General features: G+C 48.7%; 1 protein-coding gene across 5 annotated transcripts in view; it reads right to left on the bottom strand.

Moving 5' to 3' along the window:
• The window catches only part of LOC134347255 (FYN-binding protein 1), a 253,395-nt gene that overhangs the window by 164,536 nt on the left and 65,015 nt on the right, over positions 1–23,844 (bottom strand). For all 5 annotated transcript variants that reach the window (XM_063049617.1, XM_063049616.1, XM_063049618.1 and 2 more), the window contains exon 2: positions 16,953–18,021. In XM_063049617.1, coding sequence (XP_062905687.1) covers positions 16,953–18,021 — 1,069 coding nt within the window. The remainder of the gene's footprint in view (positions 1–16,952; positions 18,022–23,844) is intronic.

Below are 23,844 nucleotides of genomic sequence, written 5' to 3' on the forward strand. Positions count from 1 at the left end.
CTGGCAGCCAATCAGAAAAGGTTTCTTTTATCCCCACTCTTTGCCTCCTGCCAATCAGCTAATGCTCTGTCCACACTAGTATCTTTCCTGTAATACCATGGAGTCTTAACTTGTTAAGTAGCCTCATGAGTGGCACTTAGTCAAAGGCCTCTGAAAATCCAAGTACACAACATCAACCAATTCTCCTGTGTCTATCCTGCTTAGTATTTCCTCAAAATCCCAACAGATTTGTCAGGTAAGATTTTCCCTTGAGGAAACTATGGCCTATTTTATCAAGTCCCTCAAGTCCCCCAAAACCACATCCTTAACAATCAACTTCAACTTCTTCCCAACCCCTAAAGGTCAGATTATCTAGCCTATAATTTCCTTTCTTCTGCCTCCCTCCCATCTTGAAGAGGGAAGTGACATTTGCAACTTTCCAGTCCTCTGGAACTGTTCCAGAAATAATTGATTCTTGAAAGATCATTACTGATGCCTCCACAATCTCTTCAGCCACCTCTTTCAGAACCTTTGGTTGTACACCATCTGGTCCAGGTGACTTACCTACCTTCAGACCTTTCAGTTTCCCAAGAACATCATCTCTTCCTTCAGTTAGTCCTGACGAAGGGTCTCGGCCTGAAACGTCGACTGCGCCTCTTCCTATAGATGCTGCTTGGCCTGCTGCGTTCAACCAGCAACTTTGATGTGTGTTACATCGTCTCTTGTAGTAGCAACTTCACACACTTCTGTCCCCGACACTCTCAACTTCCAGCATACTGCTAGTGTCTTCCACAGTGAAGACTGATGTAAAATACTTATTCAGTTCATCCACCATTTCCTTATCCTCCATTGCTACCTCTCCAGAATCACTTTCCAGCGGCCTGATATCCACTCTTGCTTCTCTTTTACACTTTCTATATCTGAAGAAACTTTTTGTATCCTCTTTAATATTATTGGCTAGCTTACCTTTGTATTCCATCCTTTCCTTCTTTATAGCTTTAGTTGGCTTCTATTGTTTTTTTAAAAGCTTCCCAATCTTCTAACTTCCCACTATTTTTTGCTCCATTATCTGCCCACTCTTTGGCTTTGATAAACACAAACTTGGCATTGACTTCTCTTGTCAGTCATGGTTGCGCCTTTAGAATACTACTTGTTTGGGACGCGACTATCCTGCGCCTTATGAATTGCTCAAAGAAATTCCAGTCATTGCTGCTCTGCCGTCATCCCTGCTGGTGTTCCCTTCCAATCAAATTTGGCCAGCTCCTCTCTCAAGCCTCTGTCATTCTCTTTACTCCACTGTAATACTGATACATCTGACTTTAGCTCCTCCTCCTCAGATTGCAGGGTGAATTTTATCATATTATGATCAGTGGTCCCCAAGGCTTCCTTTACCTTAAGTTCTCTAAACAAATCCATTTCTTCACACAAGACTCAGTCCAGAATAGCTGACCCCTTGTGGGCTCAGCCACAAGTTGCTCTAAAAAGCCTTCTCGTAGGCGTTCTATAAATTCCCCCTATAGGCAGGTAGAAATTCCTATCTATTTCATTGGTGCCAATATGTACTTCCGGCTGCTCACCACCCACCTTTAGAAGGCCGTGGACCCGATCAGAGACATCCCTGACTCTGGCAACATATCATCCTGGTGTCTCTACCGTGACCACAGAACCTTGTCTCTATTGCTCTGACTGAGGAATCTCCTCTGAACATTGCAGTCCTCTTCACCTCTCTGCTCTTCTGAGCTACAGCACAGACTCGGTACCAGAGACCCGGTCACTGTGACTCCCCTGGGCAGGTCATTCCCCTGCTCAACAGCATCCAAAGATATTATTGAGGGGAACACCCACTGGTGTGTTCTGCACAGGCTGTGCATTCCCCTTCCTTCTCCTGACAGTCACCCTGTGACCTAGGGGTGACTACCTCCCCGTAGCTCCCACTTATCACTTACTCATTCTCCCATGTGAGCTGAAGGTCATCGAGCTGCAACTCTAGTTCCCTAACACGTTCCCCGAGGAGATGCAGCTCAGCGCACCTGCTGCAGACGTGGTTATCCGGGAGGCTGGAGGTCTCCCAGAATTCCCACATCTCACACAGAGAACAAAACATTCTCACTGCACTAAATGTACTTGAATGTATGAGGACTGAAAAATAAAAAGTAAGAAAGATACTTACCTCGCCCAAGCCTGACGAGCCAAAGCCACTCCAACACCAGGCCACTCACACAATGGCCGCTCTGTTTCCCCCTGCCTTAATTTTATTCGCCTTTTCTAAAGAATCCTGTTCGCAGATTGGGTGCAGTCCAACTCCAAAAACTGCCTCGAAGTGGCGCCTTTTTAAACCTCAGCCCTGGACCTGAATGCAACCACTGCTTCTTCTGGTGCTCCTCCTCACTACTTGGGATAAATTTCTAAAATGATGAGCGGGATAAATAGCGTAGAAAGTCAGCGACTTTTCCCCAGGAGGGGAATGTCAGGTACCAGAGAGCATTGGTTTAAGGTGAAGGGAGAAGGGTTCATAGCAGACATCCCACCCTGCAAAAACTCATTTCAGGGAGGTAGCACCATCAATTTGCAGGAGACTAGCTAGCCAGCTAGTTTAAATAACGTTAGCTATGCTAGTGAACGAAGGACACCTGTTAAACTCACCTCAACATGTCTTTTACAGTCTTAACCTACCATGGGCAATAGAAAAGTCACTGTTGCAAACAGTGCAGCGAGCAACACTGTCATTATTTTTGACCCCTATTAGGCAGGGGTACACTTTAGTGTAGTCTGGGGTGACATACATTTTATATTTTCTTTTTTTGGAACATTCTGCCATGGCGCGCTCTCGCTCTCTCTCGTGCTCGCTCTCAAAAAAAATCGATTTCCGGGATATTGTATATAATTTGCGGGCATCAGGGAGCCACTATCAATATGCGGGAGACTCCCGGAACTTCCGGGAGAGGTGGGATGTCTGTTAAAAGAGATGCGAGAGGGAGGTTTTCTCATGCAGAGGGTGGCGCGTGCCAGGGGTAGTGGTAGAAGCAGTCATGCCAGTGACATTTCAGAGGCATTTAGATGGTGACACAAACAGGCAGGGTATGGAGGGATATGGGCCATGCGCAGACCGATGGGATGAGTTTAGACTTGCATCATGGTTGGCACAGATGTGGTGATAGAAGGGATGATCCTGTGCAGTACTCTGCACTAACGTCTTCCGAAATCCAATTGCAGCAGCTTCCTACAGAAGGTCTGATGCAACTGAAGTCGTTTCATAACATTTACCACAAGCTGGTAACTTAAAAATCTGCCTCCAGCCCTGTCGCACCCCTCCCCTCTCAGTCCACTAATCACCTTTGCCTGTCTCACCACTCCCCTCCCACTCCTCTCAGTCTACCAATCATCTCCAGCCCTGTCGCACCCCCCGCTCAGTCCACCAATCACCTCTGCCTGTCTCACCACTCCTTTCAGTCCACCAATCACCTCCAGTTTGGTCTCATCACTCTCCTCTTCTCCTCCTCAGACCACCAATCAGCTCCAGCCCTGTTCCACCATTCCTCTCCCCTTACACTCAGTCCAACAATCACCTCCGCCCCATCTCACCACTAACCTCCCCTTACCCCTCAGTTCACCAATCACTTCCAGCCCTGTCCCACCACTAACCTCCCCAGCCCTGTCTTACCACCCCGCTTCCCTTTCTCCTTGGTTCACCAATTACTCGCGTCCCTGTCTGATCACTCCACAGTCCACCAATCATCTTCACCCCCGTCTCACAAATTACCCTCTCCTGATTCAGGGTTTCAACGCAAAACATTGACAATTTCTTCCCCGCACCCCACCCCTCCCCATTCCCCACAGATGCTACTTGACCTAAAATAACGTACCACCCGACTGAGAGGCAGAATCTGCCCCGCCTTATAAAGCTATTGAATGGACCTCTCATATGCTAATTATGATCTTCCAATCATCCTTGTTGTCACAGAGGTGCCGTGCAGAGCATTCTGACTGGCTGCATCACCATCTGGTGTGGAGCGGCCACTCTACACAATCGGAAATCCCGGACTGTAAGCCCCATCACGGGCACCAGCCTCCCTGCCGTTGAGGACATCTTCAAAAGTTGATTCCTCAAAATGGTGGCATCTATCACGAAGAACCCCCATCACCCAGGACATGCCCTCTTCTCACTGTTACCATCAGGGAGGAGGTACAGGTGCCTGAAGACCCACACTCAATGCTTTAGGAACAGCTTCTTCCCCTCCACCATCAGATTTCTGAATGGACAATGAACCCATGAACACTACCCCGGTACTTTGCTCTTCTTTGCCCTAAATTAAATTAAAGGCATCTGTTAGTCTTGCGAGACCATGGATCTGCGCCTGGAAAGTCTTCACTCTCCAGGGCGCAGGCCTGTGCAAGGTTGTATGGAAGACCGGCAGTTGCCCATGCTGCAAGTCTCCCCTCTCCACGACACCGATGTTGTCCAAGGGAAGGGCATCAGGACCCATACAGCTTGGCACCGGTGTCGTCACAGAGCAATGTGTGATTAAGTGCCTTGCTCAAGGACACAACATGCTGCCTCGGCTGGGGCTCGATCTCACAACCTTCAGATCGCTAGTCGAATGCCTTAACCACTTGGTTTCTTTTGTACTTTTTAAAATATATTTTAATTGTAATTTGTAGTGTTTTTTTTATGTATTGCACTGTACTGCTGCTGCAAAACAACAAATTTCATGATATATGTCAGTGATAATAAACCTGATTCTGACTTTCTCTCTAACACTTTATTCAGCCTTCTGTTTTCCTTTGTACTACCTCGACGTATTAATGAATGGAATGATCTGTCTGGGTAGCACACAAACAAGATAGAGAATGAGGGGGAGAATCTCACTGAAACTTGCCAAATATTAAAACGCCTAGATAGAGTGGATGTGGAGAGGACTTTTCCTGTAGTGGATCAGTCCAGGACCAGAGATGAGGAGGAATTTAGAACATTTAGAACAGAGATGAGGAGGAATTTCTTTGGCCAGAGGCTGGTGAATCTGTGGAATTCGTTGCCACAGACGGCTGTGGAGGCCAGGTCATTGGGTATATTTAAAGCGGAGGTTGATGGTTTCTTGATTAGTCAGGGTGTCAAATGTTACAGGCAGAAGGCAGGAGAATGGGGTTGAGAGGGAGAATAAATCAGCCATGAAGGAATGGTGGCACAGACTCAATGGGCTGAATGGCCTCATTCTGCTCCTGCTGTAGGTTGTATGAACTAATGGTCTAAACAAAAGGTTTTCATTCACTGTACCTTGGTACACATGATGGTAGTAAACCAATTTCTGGGTGCCTTGTACACACTGCTCGGAGTGATGGTGGAGGCAGATACATTAGCCATAGTCATGGTCATACTTTATTGATCCCGGGGGAAATTGGTTTTCGTTACAGTTGCACCATAAATAATTAAATAGTAATAAAACCATAAATAGTTAAATAGTAATATGTAATTCATGCCAGGAAGCAAGTCCAGGACCAGCCTCTTGCCTCAGGGTGTCTGACCCTCCAAGGGAGGAGTTGTAAAGTTTGATGGCCACAGGCAGGAATGACTTCCTATGACGCTCTGTGCTGCATCTCGGTGGAATGAGTCTCTGGCTGAATGTACTCCTGTGCCCACCCAGTACATTATGTAGCGGATGGAAGACATTGTCCAAGATGGCATGCATTTAAGGGACATTTAGATAGGCCTGTGAGTGTGAGGAAATTGGAAGGATATGGATATTGTGTAGGCAGAAGGGATGAGTTGAGTTGGCCATTTAATTGGTTCAGCACAACATTGAGGGCCGAAGGGCCTGTTCTTGAGCTGTTTTGTTCTGAGTTCTAATTAGTAAGTGAGGAGTTGTCATGCTTATAAACCAATTCAACAAGGTCAGCCACTCTGCTACAGAACAGGCAACATGCAAATTGCTTTGTCCCTGAGGACAGCTAATAGAGGAAGTCATTGGTGTCGTTCAGCAGTAGCCGAATTCCCAGGGCAGAGACGGCCTGCACCTGCTTAGGCAACACTTAGAGCTGAGAGGGCAGCTCTGACCCACAGACTGGTTCAGTCAGGGGTTCAATGCCCATGGGCACCCACTCCAGATGTCAGGGAATGCTCTGAATGAAACTGAAGTTATTCTTGTAAACCCCTCCGGTGTTTGTCCAGTGAGTCAGTCGACTCCATTCTCCCACCATTGTCCTCTCCCTCCCTCTCCACCACTCCTACTCACTCAGATCTCTGCCCTCTTCCAGTTCACACTGACACCACCAAACAGTGTCAGGGACGACCACACACGCAGCTCACTTACTCCCTCGTTCTCTGTCTCTCTCCCTCCTTCACATTCCCTCTCTTTCTACCTTCCTCTCTCTCCCTCTATCCCCAAATTCTCTCCCTATTACATTCGCTCACACTCACTCTCTCACCTCTCTTCCCATCACCTTCTCTTTCTTTCTCACCTAAATCCCTCTCTCCCTCACTACTCCCTCTCCCTCCCTCCCTCTCACCCCTTTCTATTGATCTCTATCTCCCCTTCTTTTCCCCCACTTCTTCTCCCTGTCCCCCTCTCTCTCCCCGCTCCATCCCGGTCTCCCTCCCCCATTCCCCATTTCTCTCTTTTTTCTACCTATCTCCCTCTGCCTCCCCCGTCTCCCTTTCTCCAACCCCTCGCTTCTTCAGGGGTTTGTTCCCGTAGTGATGAAAGGCTGGCATTAACAATCAGAATGAGGGATTATCACCGGATTCTCAGCACCCAATTGCCCACCATTGAGAACACCTACCATAAACGCTGCCTGGGCAGGGTGAAAAGCATCATCAGGGATGCAAACATGAGGAATTCTGCAGATGCTGGAAATTCAAGCAACACACATCAAAGTTGCTGGTGAACGCAGCAGGACAGGCAGCATCTCTGGGAAGAGGTCTGCACATGCATCTCACCCTAACCATGGACTTTTTACTCTCCTCCCATCCGGTAGGTGCTACAGGAGCCTCCGCTCCTGCACCAGCAGGCACAGGAAGAACCTCTTTCCTGAGGCTGTGACACTGCTGAACCTCACATCACAGCGCTAAGCAGTATTGCATCCGTATTGTACTATCTCAGTACTTCTATATTTGTGAACTTTTTTTATTCACAGTTATTTTGTAAATAACACTATTCTTTGCAATTCTGATCAGATGCTAAATGCATTTCATTGGCTTTGTATCTGTACTCGGCACAATGACAATAAAGTCGAATCTAATCTAATCAAAAGTTCTCTCTTTTTGTACTATTTATCTATTTATTTCTTCTTATAATGTGCGGTAGTTTTTATACTCTGCTGTTGCAAAACAACAAATTTCATACCGTACGTCAGTGATAATAAACCTGATTCTGATATTTTATTCTGGATTTCTTTAATTTTTAGAAATTAGATAAAGATAAAAATCATCTTTATTTGTGACACTTACAGTGAAATTCATTGTGCCAATGACCAACACAGTTCGAGGAAGTGCTGGGTTCAGTCTGAAACTGTTGCCACACTTCCATATCGTGCCCAAAACTTACTAACCCTAACCCATACTGTCTGTCTTTGGAATGCAAGAGGAAACCAGAGCACCCGGAGGAACTCCACGTGGTCACGGGAAGAACGTACAAACTCCTTACAGACAGCTGGCACAGTAAAGCATTAGGCTAACCGCTGTGCCCGCTTATTGCCAAATACCTGCTGGGCTTGGGCTTGAGCACGAGCACAGAATCAGAGAGCTACAGAGCACCAAAGCAGGCTGTTTGGACGCTCACTCAGCCAGTCCCATTTACCTGCAACCCCCGAAACCTTCCTGATTATTGGTTACAACAGGATGCAGAGCTGGGCTGAGAAGTGGCAGATGCAGTTCAACCCTGGAAAGTGTGAAGTGATTCACTTTGGAAGGTTGAACAAAGGCAGAATACAAGGTTAATGGCAGGATTTTTAGCAGTAAGGATGAACTGAGGGAACCTGGGTCCATGTCCACAGATCTGTCAAAATCGTTGTACAAGTTGAGAGGGCAGTTAAGAAGGTGCACGATGTATTGGCCTACATTAGTCGGGGATGGAGTTCAACAGCCACGAGATAATGTTGCAGCTCTATAAAATGCTGGTTAGAAGGATGTGGAAGCTATAGAGATGTGCTTGCAGAGGTGATTTACCAGGATGCTGCCTGGATTAGAAAGCATGTTTTATGAGGATAGGTTGTGTGAGCTAGCGCTTTTCTCTTTTGAAAGGAGGATGAGCGGTATCTTGATAGAGGTGTGCAAGATGACAAGGCACACTGATCGAGTGGACAACCAGAGACGTTTTCCCCAGGGTCCATAACTTTCCATTTTCCTCATATTCATGTGCATATCTAAACATCTCTTTAACGTTCCTAACATATCTGCCTCTACCCCCACCCCGGGCAGCCCATTCCCAAACCTTGCCCTTCACACCTCCTCTGAAATTACCCCCTCAGCTTAAATGCACGTACTCTGGTTTTACATACTAGACCATCTGAAGCTGGATTGCAGGAACACATTGTGAGCTGACCAGAATCAACTCAGTGATAAACTTAACACATTGACAGGTCCTCAGAGTGTTTCTGTAGTGGAATTAGGAAACCACAAGCAGCATACACCAGGGTCTCCCTGCGCAGCTCGGAGCAGAGCTTACAGACGGTAAGGCTGAGGCTTGGAACAGAACATCTCCGTCAGTGACGTACTAGAGCAGAACATGCAAGAGAGGGAGGGCGGAGGTGGAGGGGTGGGTTTGGTTTACGGGAGAGAGGGTGGGGCGGAAGGAAGGGGCAGGGCAGAGAGCGGGAAGGGCTAGAGGGAAAAGGGGGAGAGAGGAAGGGGTAGAGGCTATGAGCACAGGAGAGAGTGTGAGAGGGAAAGTGAAAAAACACTACAGTACAGTACAGACCCTTCAGCCCACAATGTTGTGCTGGCCTTTTAACTTACTCTAAATTCAATCTAACCCGTCCCTCCCACATAGCCCTCCATTTTCCTATCATCCATGAGTTTCTTAAATGTCCCTAATGTATCTGCCTCTACCACCATCCCTGGCAGGGCGTTCCATGCACCCACCACTCTCTGTGTAAGAATAACACCCCCCCCCCATACTTTCCTCCAAAATCCTTAAAATTATGTCACCTCCTATTAGCCATCTCTCCCCAGAAAAAAATTTGAGGGAGAGAGAGGAACAGAAACAGAAAGGGAGTTGGAGATTAAAAAAAGAGCAAGAGGAGGAACAAAATAATCAGATTATACTTCGTTAGCATTTCGTTAATAATCAGAATCAGCATCTCACCAAGGACAGATATTAGCTTGACAAGGCAGTTCCCTTTCTCTCGCGCGCTCTCTCTCTCTCACACACTCATGGCCTCTGCTCCCCTCTCTCATGGCATCTACACTCCCCCCCTTTCTCTTCCTCTCTCCCCCATCCCTTTGCGTGCGCTCTCTCTCTCTCTCTCTCTGTGCCTCCCTCCCCCTGCCCCCCCTCTCTACCCCTACCCTCTCTCCCTCTGCCTCTTGTTTCCTGTTTTGAGCAGTTCTGTTAGATATCTGCCCACTTGTCACTGTTTCAGAGCCTGGGAGTTTTATTTTTACACTTTAACTTCCTCACCCTTGACATCAGCCAGCAGTCGCTGGTGCATTATCCGTGTGGGATTTGAGAGCGAGAGCCTCAGAAAGCTGAAAGGCAGCATCAGACATTTGGGGGGGGGGGGAATAGGCAGAAACCATGACAGAGCCAGTGACTGACAGCAAGAGTCAGAGTGAGACTCCGACAGCAAGTGACGGAGATGCGTCTCAGAGAAGTGAGTGAGACAGGTGGAGTGAGACTGACTCAGACTACAAGAGTGAGTGGGAGAGCTTAAAGAACACCCCACCCCCGTAACAGAGACTGGGAGTGCGGGTAAGAGAAGGGAGGGAGTGTGAGACAGAGACAGATAGAGAGAGAGAGTGTTATCCACTTTGGTGGTAAGAACAGGAAGGCAGATTATTATCTAAATGGAGTCAAGTTAGGAAAAGGGGAAGCACAACGATGTCCAGGTGTTCTTGTACATCAGTCACTGAAAGCAAGCATGCAAGTACAGCAGACAGTGAAGAAAGCTACTGGCATGCTGGCCTTCATAACAAGGGGAATTGAGTATAAGAGCAAAGAGGTCCTTCTGCAGCTGTACAGGGCCCTGGTGAGACCCCACCTGGAGTACTGTGTGCAGTTTTGGTCTCCAAATTTGAGGAAGGACATTCTTGCTATTGAGGGAGTGCAGCGTAGGTTCACGAGGTTAATTCCCAGGATGGCGGGACTATCATACGTTGAAAGATTGGAGCAACTGGGCTTGTATACTCTGGAATTTAGAAGGATGAGAGGGGATCTGATTGAAACATATAAGATTATTAAGGGATTGGACACGCTGCAGGCAGGAAGCATGTTCCCGATGTTGGGGGAGTCCAGAACCAGAGGCCACAGTTTAAGAATAAGGGGTAGGCCATTTAGAACGGAGTTGAGGAAAAACTTTTTCACCCAGAGAGTGGTGGATATATCGAATGCTCTGCCCCAGAAGGCTGTGGAGGCCAAGTCTCTGGATGCTTTCAAAAAAGAGATGGATAGAGCTCTTAAAGATAGCGGAATCAAAGGTTATGGGGATAAGGCAGGAACTGGATACTGATAGTGGATGATCAGCCATGATCACAGTGAATGGCGGTGCTGGCTTGAAGGGCCGAATGGCCTACTCCTGCACCTATTGTCTATTGACAGAGAGAGAGTGTGTGGAGAGAGCTCACGCATGGGAGAGAGAGGGGGTGAGAAAGAGAGAGAAAGAGAGGTGTATGACACAGTTTAGCTGAGGTTTGCACACTTTGCTGCAACTTGCAATGCTGTTGTGCAGACAAGGTGAGGGTTTCAGAGCAAAGGTGGAGGGCGGGCAGCTCTCGAAAACTGCAAATTGAGTACGGATACAAGATGCAATGCAATCCAAGGCTCAGCCCCCTCTCTACAGTCTTTCTCCTCCTCCTCTCAGACAACGGAGAGCCCAACATCAAGGTGGAGAGACCTGATGCAGGAGAAAACACTCTGGGAGAAATGGCGGCCTGAGTGAGTGCTGTCAATCATCAGTTGTCTTAGCATTTTCTCAATGAAAGAAAACTGAACACAACAGCACAATACAAGCCCTTCGGCAGACAATGTTGTGTCGAACATTTCCCCTACTGTAAGATTAACCTAACTCTTCCTCCCACACAGCCCCGTCCATTTTACTTCCATCCATGTGCCTATCTACAATGTCTTTAATGTATCTGCCTCTACCACCACTCCTGGCAGCACGTTCCACACACCCACCACTCTCTGTGCATATAACCTACCTTTGACATCCCCCTATATTATCCCCCAACCACCTTAAAATTATGCCCCCACGTATTAGTCATTTCCACCCTCTGGCTGCCCACTCTACCCCTGCCTTTTATCATCTTGGACACCTCTCTCAAGTCGCCTCTCATCCTCCTTAGCTCCAGAGAAAAGCCCGAGCTCACTCAACCTTTCACAAGCAAGACCCAAACAACAGGAATTCTGCAGATGCTGGAAATTCAAGCAACACACATCAAAGTTGCTGGTGAACGCAGCAGGCCAGGCAGCATCTGTAGGAAGGGGCGCAGTCGACGTTTCAGACCCTGACGTAGGGTCTCGGCCTGAAACGTCGACTGCGCCCCTTCCTATAGATGCTGCTTGGCCTGCTGCGTTCACCAGCAACTTTGATGTGTGTTACAAGCAAGACCCATTGTTTTTTTTGTTACCTGTACATTGAAACATTCAGTGGAACCTGTTGTTTGTGTCACATCGCATCAGCGAGGATTGTGCTGGGCAGGCTTTCACGTTTCTTGCCAGCACCGCACGCCCGAAACATACTAACCCTAACCCATAACTGTTTGGAGTGTGTGAGGAAACGCACACGCAGTCACAGGGAGACATACGCACTCGTTAGAGACCATGGCTGAGAGTGGTAATTGTACCCCGAGCGGTAATTGCTGCTGTTGTAATAGCGTCAAGCTCACTGCTGTTCTGCCGTGCCATCCCACATGCCCTCGGACCCAGGAAACATCCTGATAAAAGGTTTACCTTATCCATCTGCAGATTCACATTCTTGTACAGAGGTTCCCACGCCCCTCTGAACTGTCGGTCGCCCATCATTTAGAAAATCTGCCTCGCTTCTCAGGAGACTCTGCAGACGCTGGAGATCCAGGGTAATGCACACAAAATGCTGGAGGAACTCAACAGGCCAGGCAGCATCCATGCACGGGAATAAACGGTCGATGTTTCCGGCCGAGACCCTTCATCGGGATCATTTCCATAGATGCTGCCTGGGCTCCTCCAGCATTTTGTCCATTTCTAACTGGGTAACTTTACATTTTTTCCCATGTTTTTTCAGCTGTCATTACCTTGCCCCGAAGCCTCTCTGTACCCTTCCCACGGGGCACACTGACACCAGCTTCAGAAACCCTTCAGACCTGGAGAGTATACTTGATCCCTCGACAAAATCACTACATCTACTGGCTTTGCCTTTATCTATTCCTCTAGCTTCACCTCAATAAATCCTCTCATAGCTTTTAACAATTTTCTGTTTGCAGTTTTGAATCTCTTGGTTAAGACAGCAAGACCTCCTACCTACAGCAAAGATGTAAACAAGAAAGAGTGCAGTGGAAGTTTAGAAGGATGTTGCCGGACTGGAGGAACCGAGTTATAAGGAAAGATCGGAGTGGTTAGGACTTTATCCTTAGAACATAGAAAATTGAGAGGAGATTTGATAGAGGTGCACACAGTTATGAGGTGTGTAGAAAGGGTAAATGCAAGTGGTTTTCTCCCCAGAGGTTGGTTGGGATTCCAACTGGAGGTCATGGGTTAGGGGTGAAAGGTGAGAAGTTTAAAGGGAACATGAGGGGAAACTTCTTCACTCAGAGGGTTGTGAGTGTGTGGAATGAGCTGCTAACGCAAGAGGTGCATGCGAGCTGGATTTCAACATTTAAGAGAGGTTTGGACAGGTACAAGGATGGGAAGGTATGGAGGGTTATGGTCCCGGTGCAGGTTGATGGGAGTAGGCAGTTTAAATGATTTCGGCATGGATTAGATGTTTCTGTGGTGCACTTCTCTGTGACTCTGTGACCATAAGACAGAGCAGCAGAATTAGGCCCATTTGGGCCCATTGTTCCATCATCGCTGACTTATTTTCCCTCACGATCCCAGATGCCTGCCTTCTTCCCATAACTTTTGACACACTGAGTAATAAAGAACCTGTCAACTTCCACTTTAAATATACCACAGCCCTCCAATTTCAAATCCATAGCCCTCCACTGATCTGATCATCCATGTGCCTATCTGAGACTATCTTCAACGTCTCTAATGTACCTGCCTCTACCCTTACCACCAGCAGCACGTTCCACGCAAGCTGCTTTCACGGCCCACCCTCCGCGGGGCAAGCGGCTCATGGCCCCCACCCTCCTGGGGGGGGTGACCGACTCACGGCCCCCCGCCCTCTGCAGGGCGACTGGCTCACACAGTAAATGGTGGTGGGATTGGCTCCAGTCTGGTCCATTTGCTGAGGAGCAGATGCCTTAGAGGCTTCTCCTCCTCCTCGGAGTGCCCTAGCTCTCCCTCGATCCCTGTCACTCCTGCTTCATGTCTTATACACAGCCACCATTTATCAGAAACACACGGTGCAGAAACGGGCCCTTATGTCTAATCCTATGCATGTTGACCATGCTAGACAAGTCATTGTGTGTATTTAAAGTGGGGGTTGACAGGTTCTTAATTAGCCAGGGTGTCAAAGGTTACAGGGAGAAGGCAGGAGAATTAAATGAGCCAGGATGGAGTGATGGAGCAGGATCAATGGGCCGAATGGCCAGATTCTGCTCCTGTGTTTTATGGTCTCATGATTCCTATTTAGAATAGTTCAATTCGCCCACATTGGACTCCTGATCTCTACGCTAGGAGATTCCCAATTTGGGGTCCACAGACTCCGTGGTTAATGGTAGGGTCCAGGGCATAGGGAAGGTTGGGAACCCCTGCTCTACTTCTCTCCGATCCAGCTGAAAGGCCCAGATAGAGTGGACGTTCTGTGGATGCAATTATTTTATTGAGATGCAGTGTGGAATAGGCCCTTCTGGGCCTTCGAGCCGCGCCACCAGTAACCCCCAATTTAACCCCAGGCTAATCATGGCACGACGTGGGCACGTGGCCAAGTGGTTAAGGCATTCGACTAGCGATCTGAAGGTCGTGAGTTCGAGTCCCAGCCAAGGCAGCATGTTGTGTCCTTGAGCAAGTCACTCAACTCACAGTGCTCTACGACGACACTGGTGCCAAGCTGTATGGGTCCTAATGCCCTTCCCTTGGACAACATCGGTGGCGTGGAGAGGGGAGACTTGCAGCATGGGCAACTGCCAGTCTTCCATAAAATCCTGCCCAGGCCTGCACTCTGGAGAGTGAAGACTTTCCAGGCGCAGATCCATGGTCTCGCAAGACTAACAGATGCCTTTATTTATTTAATCACAGCACAATTTACTATGACCAATTTACCCACCAACCGGCATGTCTTTGGACTATGGGAGGAAACTGGAGCACCCGGAGGAAACCCACACAGTCAGGGGGAAAGCGTACAAACTCCTTACAGGCAGTGACGGGATGTGAACCTGCGTCACCTGTACTTAAGGCATTGGGCTAACCACTACGCTTCTGTGCCTATAGTGGAGGAGTCTAGGACCAGAGGCCACAGCCTCAGAACGGAAGGACGTCCTTTTAGAACAGAGGCGTGCTGGGACAAAGAAATCAGAGGTAAATCTATCAATATATACCACACAAAGACTGAGGCAGCAGATTACCAGCTTGTGCATTCAGGAAGGCACCACCTTTATCTCTGTCTCCTATCGGCCATCTGCACTCCACCAATCGGAACACAGCACCGCGCCCTGTCTACCAGTGGCAGATAGTCCTCCTGGGGGTCAGAGCTCAGGAACTCCCCCTCCATCCCCCGCCATCTGAACAACTCGCCCCTGGTACCCCTTTCCCCTTCTCTCTGCTTCCTAAAGGGCGCCACGGTAGCATAGCGGCCTGCGTGACACTATTACAGCTTGGGGCGTCATAGAGGTCAAAGTTCAGAGTTCAGTCTGTAAGGAGCTGGTATGTTCCCCATGTGACCGTGTGCATTTCCTCCGAGTCCTCTGGTTTCCTCCCACGTTCAAAAGGTACTGGTTAGTAGGTTAATCGGTCATTGTCAATTGTCCTGTCAGTGGACTAGGGTAAAATAGGGACAGAACGGCCCATTGGACCACAAGGGCCTGTTCCACACTCTAACTCTAAATAAATAAATAAACACAACCAAACTCTTCATGTCACAAACCCTCATGCCTCCTCACACAGCTTGCGGAATGAGCATTGCATTGTCCACACCGTGTAATTGTCAGCACGTTAAAAGTCCTATGTGAATGCAGATATTTGCTGACCACATTACAGATGTTTGGAGAAGCTGCTCTGCTAGGGTTGGCTCATTTCCTGAGTCCTGACATCTCAGAAGATCTATCCTGGGACTAACATTTTGATGCAATCGCAAAGGCAGCGCACTCGTGTCTCCACTTTGTTAACAGTTCGAAGAGATTTGGTACGTCACCAAAAACTCTTATAAAATTTCTTCAGATTGTTGAGCGTGGTACCACTGACACCCCCCAGCCTGCACATGCAGGCACCTCCCAGTCTCCATCCAGCTAACAGGATTCACTTGCCACCCATTCCAGACATCACCGGCAGCCTATTTAAACCCAGCTCTCAGCCAAACTCCTCGTCCACTCATCGAACCGGTCAGCCTCAACCAGTTGCTCTGAGCAGTCACTCTCCCCGCCTAAAGTTTACTTTGTTGCCTGTTGTGTTTAGTATCCGTCCTCTCTTGTTTTGTGGCTCCTCATGGCCTGTTATTTTGCAGTCTGGCATCAAAGTTATCGTTTTCCATTAAGTTGTCTCCGCTGCTCTGCTTTTTGGGTCCAGCTTCCCCCACATTTCCTGACACAGATGTTCGATGGAGAGCATTCTGACTGGCTGCCTCACTGCCAGGTCGGAAGGCTCCACTGCACAGGATTGGGAAAGGCTTCCGAGGGATGTAAACTCAGCCAGCTCCATCATGGACACCAGCCTCCCCGACATCGAGGACATCCAAAGTTCAAAGAAAATTTATCACAGTACATATATGTCACCATATACACCCGAGATTCATTTTCTTGCAGGCATACACAGTAAATCCAAAAAAACAGAATAGAATCAATCAAAGACCACACTATAAGACAGGGGAGCAGAATTAGGCCATTCAGTCCATCAAGTCTACTCTGCCATTCCATCATGGCTGATCCCAGATCCCACACAACCCCATACACCTGCCTCTCGCCAGATCCTTTGATGCCCTGACCAATCAGGAAACGATCAACTCCACCTTAAATAAACCCACGGACTTGGTCTCCATCGCAGTCTGTGGCAGAGCATTCCACAGATTCAGTACTCTCTGCTCGGACAGACAACCAATGTGCAAAAGACAATAAACCGTGCAAATAGAAAAATAATGAATAAATAAACACGCAATAAAGATCGAGAACATGAGATGAAGAGTCCTTGAGAATGAGCCTGCAGGCTGCGGGATCACGAAGGACCCCCTCCTCATCGCTGCCATCAGGGAGACGACCTGCATTCAACAATTCAGGAACAGCTTCTCCCTCCCCGCCATTAGATTTCGGAATGGGCAATGAAAACCGCCTACTTATTCCAAGTTCTACCCGATTTCATTTGTAGGTTACAGTAAATTCATGGCTTTGCACTATACTGCTGACACAAAACAACAAATTTCACGCCACACAAGGCTGTGTAATGAGCCTGACTCAATAGTGGAGGGAAATGCCCTCCCCTCCCCCCCCAAACCAGGGCTCCTGACATACCTTGCTGGTGAGGATGCAGAGCACCTACCTGGGGTTGGAGGGTGTAGCTTCTCCTGTGGTTTCCTGAACCGCTCCAGGTTCACGTTGGGGGGTCGGTTGGGTTTCTGAGGAGGAGGCCCCAGGGTCCACGGTGCTGGCAGGTTCTTCCGCTTGGGGACACCGGTATCCTTCTGTCCCTCCTCGTTCTCCTGGCTCTGCGCTTTGTTTTGGAACATGTTCTGCCGCTGCAGGAACTTACTGGGCCCACTGGGGGCCGAGGAGGCCTCCTCCGGCTTGGCCCTTGGAGGAAAGTTCCTCAGGGCCGAAGGCTTTAAGTTCTCACTCTTGGTCTCCTCGCCTCCGTGAACGGGACCCTTTGCCTGTTCACCCACCGGCTTCAGTGGCTTAAGGGGGAAGGGTCCGCCACTCCTCTCACTCCCACCGTCCTCCTTCCTGGCATTGTCGGCATTTTCCTTTGTAGGGCCCGAATGATCATTCCAAGGCTTCAGTCCGGTTGATTTGGGGAAGGCAGGTTTCACGGGCTTGTCTGGGCTCACACCTCCGGCCTGTGAGTTGAGTTTCAGGAACTGGTTTCTGGAGAAAGCAGTCCGGTTCTCACTTGGATTTCCGGCATTTGAGGGCTTGGCAAAGGCCGAAGGCTTGGGAAAGGTTGGCTGGGCCTCACTCTCCTTGTGTGTGCTCCCTGAGTCCGCTGTCGGCCTCAGTCCAAACTTCGCAAAAGGGGACTTCTCCTCCTGCTCCTCCTTCACAGCGTTGAAAGTGTTGAGGGAGGGTTTTGCCCCGACGCTGGGCTTTGGAAATGGAGGCTTGGTGTCCCTGGCCTCCTGCTGTGCTTTGACCGCAGATGGCTTGGGGAAGACAGGCTTGTCGGCGGCCTGGTTGGGCTTCTCGCTGAAAGAACCAGAGGTCCTGTTCAAGGGGAACCTGGGGGCTGAAGAACTTTCAAAGGCGGCTGCCTTACTGGCGACGGAAGACATGTTTCTCAGGATTGGAGTGTGGGCGGGGACTGTGAGCTTCTGGGAACCTCGGGCAGGCACCCTCTCTAGAGCCTTGTCATCGAACTTCGCCAACAGGGCCTTCACGCCCGATCTGCCATCCTAAGAAACCCCAAAACAAAAGGAGGAAGCTAATTGTTAGAGGCGGCACGGGGTAACTGTACGCTAGAGTTAAAAGAAGTTATCTTGGTAACAGCAAAGAGAAAGATCCCCCTGATTGGTCGATCAGAATTGTGTGATAGATGCAGCTTCCTGTCGTAGTTGCAAGAGGCATCGTGGCTGCCTTTTGTTGTGGTTGGGGCAAGCTTCTGCAAGATTGAACACACAGCAGCAAGCACTGTGCGCATTAACAAGACGTGTGCACCGTGGCCACAGGCCCCAGGCAGAGGGCACTTCCTTCTGACTCATTGCTACTTGCTGGAGCCAGTGGAGGGAGAGTGCTTGTGGGGGTGGGGGTGTGGGGGGCAAGGGGCCTTAGCCCCCCTCCATGTGAAGCCACCACCAGCGTGGCTCTAGTAGTCTGCCTGACCCTCTGCCTGAACATAGAACAGTACGGCACAATATTGGCCACAGTGTTGTGCCAACCTTTTAATCTTCTCCAAGATCAATCCACCCCTTCCCTTTCACACAGTCTTCCATCTTTCTACCATCCATGTCCGTGTCTTAAAAGTCTCTAATGTATCTGCCCCCTACCGCCAACCCTGGCATGGCGTGCTACACACCCACTGCTCTCTGTGTAAAACCTACCTCTGACATCTCCCCCTATACGTTCCTCCGATCACCTCAAAATTATGCCCCCCTCATATTAGCCATTTCCATCCTGGGGAAAAGTCTCTGGGTGTCCACCATCTCTGTACCTCTGATCGTAGTTAAGATGGGTGCCCCGGTAGCAGTTAGCATGGTGTAGTAAACCATGTATATATGTTGTAACTGGGTTACCTGTCTGGACTCATCCCTCTGCTGACTGCCCCTGTGGCTCCTCCCACAGAGTCCTGTATAAAGGTGTTCGCCTTGCCCCTCCCCCCTCAGTCCGGGGGCAGACACTCACTGTGGAGGTCGTATTGTACAGCGAATAAAAGCCTTTCAGTATTTTACCCAACCTCCGTCTTTTGGAGTAATTGAAGGTGCTTCACACGGCACTATTCCAGCTCAGGGCATCGGAATTCACAGTTCAATTCCTACGCTCTCTGTAAGGAGTCTGTACACCCTCCCCATGGAATGTGTACGTTTTCTCCGGGTCCTCCCACAGTCCAAAGGCGTACTGTGTAGTAGCTTAAATCGTCATGGTAAATTGTCCCATGGTCGTGCAAGGGTTAAACCAGGGCTTGCTGGGCGGAGCCGCTCAAAGGGCCTGTTTTGCTCTGCATGTTCATAAATAAATTGATAGATAGGTAGACAAATAAATAAACAAACTGCTTAATCAATCAGCTCTCACCCTCCGTCACTGAGGAGAAATGAGGAACTGAAGCCGCCACGCCGTCGGGCAGAGCGGAATTCCAGCGCAGTCCCTGACTGGATGGGTGTCGGTGAGACCACACCTGGCACACAGAAGCAGGCCCTTCGGCCCACCACATCTACGCTGACCAGCAAGCAGCCCAAAAGACACAGGAGTAGAATGAGGCCACTCAGCCCATCGAATCCTCTCCACCATTCCATCACGGCTGATTTACTATCCCTCTCAACCCCATTCTCCTGCCTTCTCCCCGTAACCTTTGACACCCTGACTAATCAAGAACCTATCAACCTCCGCTTTAAACATATCCAATGACTTCACCACCCTTTGCCTGAAGAAATTCCTCCTCATCTCTGTTCTACATGGAGGTCCCTCTATTCTGAGGCTGTGCCCTCTGGGTCTAGGCTCCCCAACCATAGGAAACATCCTCTCCACATCCACTCTATCGAGGTCTTTCAATATTGGATAGGTTTCAATGAGAACCCCCCTCATACTTCTGAATTCCAGTGAGTACTGAATTCCACAAATGCTGCTCATACGTTATCCTCTTCATTGGTGGAATCTTCCTCGAGACCCCCACCAACGTTGCACATCTTCTCTCAGATAAGGGGCCCAAAACTGCCCACGCTACTCTAAGTGTGATCTGACCAATGCCTGATAAAGCCTCAGCATTACACCCATGTTTTAATATTCTCGTCCTCTCAAAATGAATGCCAACATTGTCTCTGCCTTCCTCATCATCAATACCATTCACAGCTTACTGTGATAAACTTCGTTCTGCATGCTGCCCAGACAGATAGTGCAACGAGATAGTGTACAAGAGAAAGCAGTAACAGAATGCAGGATAAAGTGTTACAGTCACTGAGAGAGTGCAGTGCAGGCCAGCAATAAGGTGCAAGATCGCAACAAGGTAGATTGTGAGGTCAAGATTCCATCTTATCAAACCGGGGATCATTCAATAATCGTATAAAAGCAGTTTTGAAGCTGTCCTCGAGCATGATGGTCTGTACTTTCAGACTTTGGCATCTTCTGCCCAATGGGAGAGGGGAGAAGAGAGAATGTCCAGTGTGGGGGGGGGGTCTTTGATTATACTGGTTTCTGATGTGCTGAGCTGTGTCAGGGTGAGTGTGTGTTAGGGTCGAGGTGTAGACGAGTCCGTGGAGGGGATGCTGGTTTCTGATGAGCTGACCTGTGTCAGGGTGAGCGTGTGTTAGGGTCAGAAGTACAGACAGAGTCCGTGGAGGGGATGCTGGTTTCTGATGGGCTGACCTGTGTCAGGGTGAGTGTGTGTTAGGGTCGAGGTGTAGACAAGTCCGTGGAGGGGATGCTGGTTTCTGATGTGCTGAGCTGTGTCAGGGTGAGTGTGTGTTAGGGTCGAGGTGTAGACGAGTCCGTGGAGGGGATGCTGGTTTCTGATGTGCTGAGCTGTGTCAGGGTGAGTGTGTGTTAGGGTCAGGAAGTGTAGACAGAGTCCGTGGAGGGGATGCTGGTTTCTGATGGGCTGAGCTGTGTCAGGGTGAGTGTGTGTTAGGGTCGAGGTGTAGACAAGTCCGTGGAGGGGATGCTGGTTTCTGATGTGCTGAGCTGTGTCAGGGTGAGTGTGTGTTAGGGTCAGGAAGTACAGACAGAGTCCGTGGAGGGGATGCTGGTTTCTGATGGGCTGAGCTGTGTCAGGGTGAGTGTGTGTTAGGATCAGGAAGTACAGACAGAGTCCGTGGAGGGGATGCTGGTTTCTGATGTACTGAGCTGTGTCAGGGTGAGTGTGTGTTAGGGTCAGGAAGTACAGACAGAGTCCGTGGAGGGGATGCTGGTTTCTGATGGGCTGACCTGTGTCAGGGTGAGTGTGTGTTAGGGTCGAGGTGTAGACAGAGTCCGTGGAGGGCATGCTGGTTTCTGATGTACTGAGCTGTGTCAGGGTGAGTGTGTGTTAGGGTCAGGAAGTACAGACAGAGTCCGTGGAGGGGATGCTGGTTTCTGATGGGCTGACCTGTGTCAGGGTGAGTGTGTGTTAGGGTCGAGGTGTAGACAGAGTCCGTGGAGGGCATGCTGGTTTCTGATGTACTGAGCTGTGTCAGGGTGAGTGTGTGTTAGGGTCAGGAAGTACAGACAGAGTCCGTGGAGGGCATGCTGGTTTCTGATGGGCTGACCTGTGTCAGGGTGAGTGTGTGTCAGGCTTAACCCTTCTTTACCTTCCAGCCCCAAGTTCCATCTGGACCCACAGGGAGCGCAGAGAATTTCCACTTCAGCACCACACAAGAATCCTGGTGGTGTCTGTGATGTGGGACTGGACTGTATGCTGATGGATGGGATGTTGTACGGAGGCCCCAGTTCCTCTGAATTTCCCTTCAGATTCCATTTAAGCCCCTTACCTCTCACCTTACTCCCATGCCCTCTTATGCTCACAATCCCACCATGGAGTGCAACAGGTCAAATGTATTGTCATGTACACAGGTACGGTGAGATACTGGTACAGGGAAAAAGTTGCTTGCAGTAACATTACAGACATATTGGTACAGATGACACACAGAACAGAGATTTTACACAAATTGTACAGAAACTGTTATTACTGGATACTGATAGTGGACGATCAGCCATGATCACAGTGAATGGCGGTGCTGGCTCGAAGGGCCAAATGGCCCACTCCTGCACCTATTGTCTATTGTCTATTACTCCTCAACCATCAGGCTCTTGAGCCAGAGGGGATAACTTCACTTGCCCCATCACTGAACTGTTCCCACAACCTACAGACTCACTTTCAAGGATTCTTCATCTCATGTTCTCGATATTTATTGGTTAGTTAGTTAGTCAGTTAATTACGGAAGGATTAGAAGCGGAAAGAGTCAGCAGTCTCAAGTTTCTGTGCGTCATTATCTCTGAGGGTCTAACCTGGACCCAACATATCTATGCAGCTACAAAGAAGGCAAGACAGCGACTATATTTCCATCAGGAATTTGTCAAGGTTTGGTACCTCAACTAAAATACTTGCAAATTTCTACAGATCTACCATGGAGAGCATTCCAACCGGCTGCATTACTGTCTGGTATGGGGGCACTGCTCCGGATCGAAATAATCTGCAGAAAGCCGTAAACTTAGTCAGCTCCATCAGGGGTACCTTCAAAAAGACAGTATCCATCATTACGGACCCCCATCCCCAGGGCATGCCCTCTTCTCACTGTTACCATCAGGTAACTTTGTCACATGGTGTGAGCAGAATTATCTGCAGCTTAATGTGAAAAAGACTAAGGAGCTGGTGGTAGACCTGAGGACAGCTAAGGTACCGGTGACCCCTGTTTCCATCCAGGGGGTCAGTGTGGACATGGTGGAGGATTACAAATACCTGGGGATACGAATTGACAATAAACTGGACTGGTCAAAGAACACTGAGGCTGTCTACAAGAAGGGTCAGAGCCATCTCTATTTCCTGAGGAGACTGAGGTCCTTTAACATCTGCTGGACGATGCTGAGGATGTTCTACGAGTCTGTGGTGGCCAGTGCTATCATGTTTGCTGTTGTGTGCTGGGGCAGCAGGCTGAGGGTAGCAGACACCAACAGAATCAACAAACTCATTCGTAAGGCCAGTGATGTTGTGGGGATGGAACTGGACTCTCTGACGGTGGTGTCTGAAAAGAGGATGCTGTCTAAGTTGCATGCCATCTTGGACAATGTCTCCCATCCACTACATAATGTACTGGGTGGGCACAGGAGTACATTCAGCCAGAGACTCATTCCTCCGAGATGCAGCACAGAGCGTCATAGGAAGTCATTCCTGCCTGTGGCCATCAAACTTTACAACTCCCCCCTTGGAGGGTCAGACACCTTGAGCCAATAGGCTGGTCCTGGACTTATTTCATAATTTACTGGCATAAATTACATAGTACTATTTAACTATTTATGGTTCTGTTTCTATTTAATTATTTATGGTGCAACTGTAACGAAAACCAATTTCCCCCGGGATCAATAAAGTATGACTATGACTATGACTAGGTAGGAGATACAGAAGCCTGAAGGCACACACTCCGTGATTCAGGAACAGCTTCTTCCCCTCTGTCATCTGATTTCTGAATGGACTTTGAACCCATGAACACTACCTCACTACTATTTTAAAATTCTAGTTCTGCAATACTTATTTAACTATTTCATATAAATAAATAAATTTAATGTAATTCATGGCTTTTTTCTATGATTATGTATTGCATTGAACTGCTGCCGCAAAGTTAACAAATTTCACAACATATGCCGGTGATAGTAACCCTGATTCTGATTCTTTCTTTTGTATTTGCACAGATTGTTGTGTTTTGCACACTCGTTTTGTATTTGCACAGTTTGTTGTGCTTTGCACACTGGTTGCCTGCCTTACTGGTGCGGTCTTTCATTGATTCCATTATGGCTGTTGGACTTACTGTGTATATAACATAGAACATAGAATAGTACAGCACAGTACAGGCCCTTCGGCCCACAATGTTGTGCCGACC

Source organism: Mobula hypostoma, chromosome 5 (assembly GCF_963921235.1).
Source record: "Mobula hypostoma chromosome 5, sMobHyp1.1, whole genome shotgun sequence".
NCBI classification, from domain to species: Eukaryota; Metazoa; Chordata; class Chondrichthyes; order Myliobatiformes; family Myliobatidae; genus Mobula; species Mobula hypostoma.